The sequence below is a fragment of the Rutidosis leptorrhynchoides genome, chromosome 1 (assembly GCF_046630445.1).
Source record: "Rutidosis leptorrhynchoides isolate AG116_Rl617_1_P2 chromosome 1, CSIRO_AGI_Rlap_v1, whole genome shotgun sequence".
In the NCBI taxonomy this organism is placed as follows: domain Eukaryota; kingdom Viridiplantae; phylum Streptophyta; class Magnoliopsida; order Asterales; family Asteraceae; genus Rutidosis; species Rutidosis leptorrhynchoides.
This window is the reverse complement of record NC_092333.1, coordinates 478964103-478970403: the sequence shown is the minus strand read 5'-3', so window position 1 is coordinate 478970403 and position 6301 is coordinate 478964103. Positions and strand designations below refer to the sequence as shown.

General features: G+C 38.6%; 1 protein-coding gene across 1 annotated transcript; it reads left to right on the top strand.

The window, feature by feature from the left end:
* The first annotated feature begins 1210 nt into the window (after window positions 1–1210).
* Window positions 1211–1597, top strand: LOC139839993 (uncharacterized). The gene has a single exon (XM_071830217.1). It carries the CDS (start codon window positions 1211–1213, stop codon window positions 1595–1597), a length of 387 nt encoding a protein of 128 aa, XP_071686318.1.
* The last annotated feature ends 4704 nt before the right edge of the window (window positions 1598–6301 follow it).

Genomic DNA, 6301 nt, shown 5'->3' with positions numbered 1-6301 from the left:
AGGAAGGTGTGTTTTTGTTTTATTATTCCTTATGCACTTCATATGCGTACATATACAGACTCTATAATAATAATAATTAATAATATCAATTAATAATAGTAGTATGTAATTAGTGGATGTTGTCTTTCAATCATAATAGTAATAATATTCGTTCAATTATAGAAGGAAACAAAAATAGAAATCTCTCGATTAATCGATTAGACAAAGTACCAATCATATATCAATTATGAATATTGTTAAATAGTGCAGCAGACGTTATATTTGGTGTTTAGTTATCGACAGTTTTAATAGATATAGTATTTTGTACTCCGTTGTGAATCAGTGGTGGATAAAAGTCTTCAGAAAAATCCCATATTTTTAAATTAACTATATTTATTTATTTTGGTCCTTATGGTATAAAATTCGATCATTAACTATTAAATAAAAATTACATTAATTATTCACTCCCACCCCCAAGTAAAATATAAAGAGTGTTAAAACTTAACAAATAGTTCCTAAATACATTTTTAATAAGCCTAAAATTTATAGAACTCATTTTCGTATCACCATTTAGTTTAGAATTACATAAGTTCGAATTTAACTTGCTTGATATCAGTCGAAACATCAAACGAGTATTACAATCATTTAATATTTATTTTTAATATACTTTATTTATATATAGAGATATATTTTAAGTAATAATTATTATAATATCCTATTTTTATTTTATTAATTTTTTTTACTAACAACAACATATAATACTTCAAATTATATTTCGAATTATTATTTATGTATACATACACACATATCTATTTACAATTAATTGTTCGTGAATCATCGAGAGCAGTCGAAGGTCAATTGAATATATAAACATAGTTTCAAAATTTTCTAGACTCAACATTACATACTTTGCTTATCGTATCGAAAACATATAAAGATTAAGTTTAAATTTTGTCGAAAATTTCCGGGTCGTCACAGCGAGCCCCTTTATGTTTTGTTAAAGGCATGCATGCCTTTAGATTGCTAGTCATTTGTTCTTATATAATCCCTGTACGCACTCTTATTTTAGACATGAATCAATCAACAGACTATTATGCAATTCAACATGGTATCAGATGCCATCCCAAAATATCCTCTCCAATCCTAACAGACTACAATCGCCAACCCTAATTCCTTCCTGCTTCTCGTCGCTGCTGCTATTTTCTCCATCGTAAAAAAAAACAATAAAAACATGGCAATCACCAAATACGATAAAATTTACACTGTCACATCGGTGGGTCATCTTATCCTCATCAAACTCGATCTAGCCAAACTCAACTACAGCCATTGGAGCAAGCTTTTCACTACCCATTGTGCAGGTTTCGACGTGCTTCCGTTCATTCAAGGATCGTCCACAAGTGAGGAACGTGCGACTGAAGAATGGACCAAAGCAGATTCAGTGGTCCTCTCATGGATTTTTCTTACAATCTCCGAGCCACTATTAGAACGGCTCCTCAACTCGCAACCAAAAACCTCTCATGAGGCAAGGCTGTTTCTTGAAAAAGTGTTTCTGGACAATAAAAGGGCCAAGACTGTCGAACTCATAGCCGAACTAAAGGCTCTTGACATCGGTACCTAAACCATAGAAGAGTACTTTCGCAAGTTGGACTCTCTGTCCACTTTATTAAGCAACCTCGGTTCCAAGGTAGAAGAAGAGGATCTCGTGACCTATGCCATTAACGGGTTAAATGACAAGTTTCCTCATGCTTCTCATATAATTCTTCATAGCAACCCGTTCCCAAAGTTAGATACCATTCACTCCATGATAACATTGGAAGAGATGCAACTAAACAGAAAGACCAGAGCCACTACCGAAACTATTGCTACACCATCAAGTCCAACTGTGTTACTCACGACCACCTGGAATACTCGCACTCAGCAAGCCAACAACAACTCGCAAAAAGTGTGTCATAATTTCAAACGTGGTTTTTGTCGTTTTGCCGATCGATGTCGCTATCTACACCACACAAATCGTCCAACTCCCTCCGGTAACAATCGTTCCACTCAAGGTAATCTTTCTGGCAATTCTATCACAACGTGGGCAGTAGGTAATGCTTCAACAAATCATAGGCCAAATGAAAACAGTCAAGCCCACTTACCTAAGATCATTGAAGCCCAACAACAAGTGATAAATAATTTTACTTTATCTGATGCTTCAATAGCCCAACGCCTAAGCATGGCCCAACTTGCACCTAATACTGTTTTTAGGCCCACTGGTCACCAGCAACTCTCGGCCCAGCAACCATACGCTGCCCAGCAGCCTTCTGTTGGCCCATTTACACCTCAGGCCCACCTTGCTGTTCCTAATCAGCCTACTGGGCTTTGTCAGCAGCCCTCACAAACCATTTTTAATGGGTCTCAGCCTTACATTGGATCCGTACTTCCTGGATTCTCTAGTTCACATGCTACGTCTGTGTATAGTCAAGAGACCACCATACCACATGCTTTTAGCACTACTACTCTTCCGGACTACAGTAACACAGGCTGGACTATGGACACTGGTGCGTCCACTTACCTTACATCTAGCATTAATAATTTAAGTACTATTTTTGATCATTGCATGAACCCTTCGATAGCCGTTGGCGACGGGAACCCCATTCCCGTCGTCAACAATGGCCATAGCGTTTTGCCAAACATAAATCGCCCACTTCATTTATCTGTAACGACCCAAACCCCGTTATACCAAAATATGACCCCCCCCAAAAAAAAAATTATGTTTCAACACATCTGAACGGCGTCCGGCTCTGAAGGGTGGGACGGCGTCCAAGCATATTGGACGGCGTCCAAATGAACTGAAAGTTTCTGCTCCCCGGGTCCAACTTACATGAGCGGAAATCTCGCTTCAAGAAAATTTTAAACGAAACCCTTTCACAACATGTTAACATAATTAAAACTAAGAGGTTTCCACAATAAAACCAAGTTTTACAACATCGGGCCCACATCGGCCGTTTTACGAGTTTCGTTCAAAAATACAAGTTCGACCACAAGAGTTTAAATTCCAAACGACACCTGGAGCATGGTGTTTGGGGTTAAACTACCCACATCTTGGCCAAACTTCAAAAGCTAAACATTCCAAATGTGTCTCCTATCAAAACACAGCGGGAGGCCACTAATCTAACCGAACACCCTTACCCTTGTCCACGCCGGAACCTAAAAAGAGTAAACAACGAGAGGGTAAGCAAAGCTTAGTAAGTGCAATAATTATACACATACATATATAACCTACTTACTTGCAAACACTTATGCCAAAATCCGCATAAATACTAGCATTATAATTAGCATACCTTCATAACGTATAATGCTAAATCCTCGATAATATAAGCTAGTATAACAATAGCATATAATGCAAACAATACAATATGCTACAACACAATACACAAACATCGATGTTCACAACATCCATTAGTATTCAAATCCAAAGGCTAGCCCTACGAATGGTATCGTCAACATCAAACTTAATCCCCATTCGTCCTAATAAATGTGGTATCGTCAACATCAAACTTAAACCCACATATGAGGTATCATCAACATCGAACTTAAACCCTCATCAAACAAACGTCACTACAATAGTGGTATGGCTTCGTCAACATTGAACTTTAAATCCATACATGAGGTATCGTCAACATCGAACTTAATCCCTCATTAAAACGAACAAACAATATACTCTAGGATATGGTATCATCAACATCGAACTTTAACCCATACCCCATAAGCAAATAAATCATATACATACATATATAATTATTCCACTCACCTTAACGCCTTTGGTGAGTTATTCAAGCTCGCAACCTTCAACGTGGCATACCTATTACATCATTCATATAATCAATCATACAATCGAGTTGGTCAACCAACTTACTTCCAATTCAAGTGCCATATTAACCCATAGTGCAAATTTCGACCCATTTGCACACTTAACCCTAATACTAGCCATTTCGGTCTTAATATACCTTTTAACACAAGCTCATCGCATTTTCACACCCATTAAACAACTTAGGCCATCAATGACTCCCTTGACCCATTTCAAAGTAAACACACCCATTTGGGTCACCACCATACCCTAATAGCACTTACTTACTCAATATCTAGGTGTGCTAGTACTCAACTACCCAATTAAGACTCTTAAACACATGTATCATTTTAGAAACCCTAGGTTAGTCATCTTTGAGTCCTCATGACCCAAACTTACCCAAAACCCCCAAATTACAAGAAAATGGGTTTTAAGTTCATCACCTACCCAAACCCTAACCCTTAAACAATTAAAATAAGAAATTCAAAGTTAAGACTCACCACTACAATCAAAACGTAGCTAGGGAGTAGATGAACAACTTTAAAACACTCACTTTGACCCAAAACTAGCTTCTTCCTCTTTGGATTGAGCTTTCTCACACTTAAACCCTTATCTCTCTCTAGAATTTAAGTGGATAAGAAGTGGTGGTTGAAAATGGAGTGATGACACTCAATGAACTGATCTAAGGGCCTTAAACTCGTTCCATAAGTCAAATTACCAAAAAGCCCCTTTAATATAACCAAAGTAAGGCAGCTGGCCCACCAGTACATCTGGACGGCGTCCAGTCCTTCAACACAGGACGACATCCCACACTTTGGACGGCGTCCCAACCATCTGGGAAAACAGGATGTTACAACTCTCCTCCACTTTAACCGGATTGCGTCCTAGCAATCCAAGCTGCATGACAAGCCGGAAGATATACCAAAACAAACTCTTCGGGCTCCCAAGTAAACTCGGAACCTTTACTACGACGCCATTGAACTTTAAAAGTTCTCACCTCCTTATTTCTCAACCTTTTGACCTTCTCATCGAGTATAACAATCGGTTCCTCAATATACTCTAACTTATTGTTTAGCTCAATCTCGTCTAAAGGCACCCATGAAGAATCATCCGCAAGACACTTACGGATGGGAAACATCAAATGTATTATGGATCCCCGCAAGCTCTTCGGGTAATTCCAAACGATATGCAACTTCACCAACACGAGCTAAAATTTTAAATGGCCCAATAAACCGAGGAGCTAACTTTCCCTGTTTTTGAAACCGAATAACAACTTTCCATGGCGAAACTTTAAGCATCACCATGTCACCTTCTTGGAACTCAATTTGTCGTCTACGCTTATCGACATAAGATTTTTGTCTATCTTGAGCCTTTTTCAAATGAGTCCGAATCATATCAATCTTGCTATTCGTCTCTAAAACCAAATCGATGCTCCCGATTTCTCTTTGTCCCACTTCACCCCAACAAATCAGAGTTTGACACCTACGACCATAAAGCATCTCGTAAGGTGACATCCCGATACTAGTATGATAACTATTATTGTACGAGAATTCCACTAACGGTAAGTGCTCATCCCAACTACCACCAAAATCAATAATACACGCCCGTAACATATCCTCCAATATTTGATTCGTACGTTCAGTTTGACCGTCCGTTTGAGGATGGTACGTCGTGCTCATTCTCAGTTGTGTACCCATATCTTCATGAAACTTATTCCAAAACCGAGATGTGAAACGAGTATCCTGATCCGAAATAATAGATATAGGAACCCCATGTCTCGATATCACCTCCTTGATAAACTACTTTGACAAAGCCTCCGACGATATCGTTTCCCGAATGGGAAGAAACAAGGCACTTTTCGTCAAGCGATCAACTATCACCCAAATCGTATCAAATTGGGTTCTCGCCATCTTTGGTAACTTTGTAATAAAATCCATGGTAATGTGCTCCTATTTCCATTTCGAGACTTCCAACGGTTGTAACTTACCATACGGCTTTTGGTGCTCGGCCTTAACTTGCAAACACGTGACACATTATTCCACATACTTTACAACATCACGTTTCATGCTCGACCACCAATACTCTTTCTTCAAATCAAGATACATTTTCATCGCGCCCGGATGAAGGGAATACTTTGACTTATGTGCTTCATCAAGTAGCACTCGTCGGAAATCTCCCATTCTAGGCACCCACACCCTTCCTTAAAAAGATAACAAACCATGCGGACCTAAGGTAATGAACTGCGTTTGGCCCACGATTCGTTCCTCATGTTTGTTGTTAACAAAAGCTTCAATTTGTATCTCACCAAGCTTTACAAGAAAATCGTTAGAATAATCATGCGTAACGATCCTACTCGTATCTCCGGATGTTGACTCTTCCAACTTAACGCATCCGCAACCACGTTCGCCTTACCCGGATGATAAAGTATTTCACAATCATAATCTTTTACCACATACATCCACCTATGTTGACGATAATTCAAATCTCGTTGAT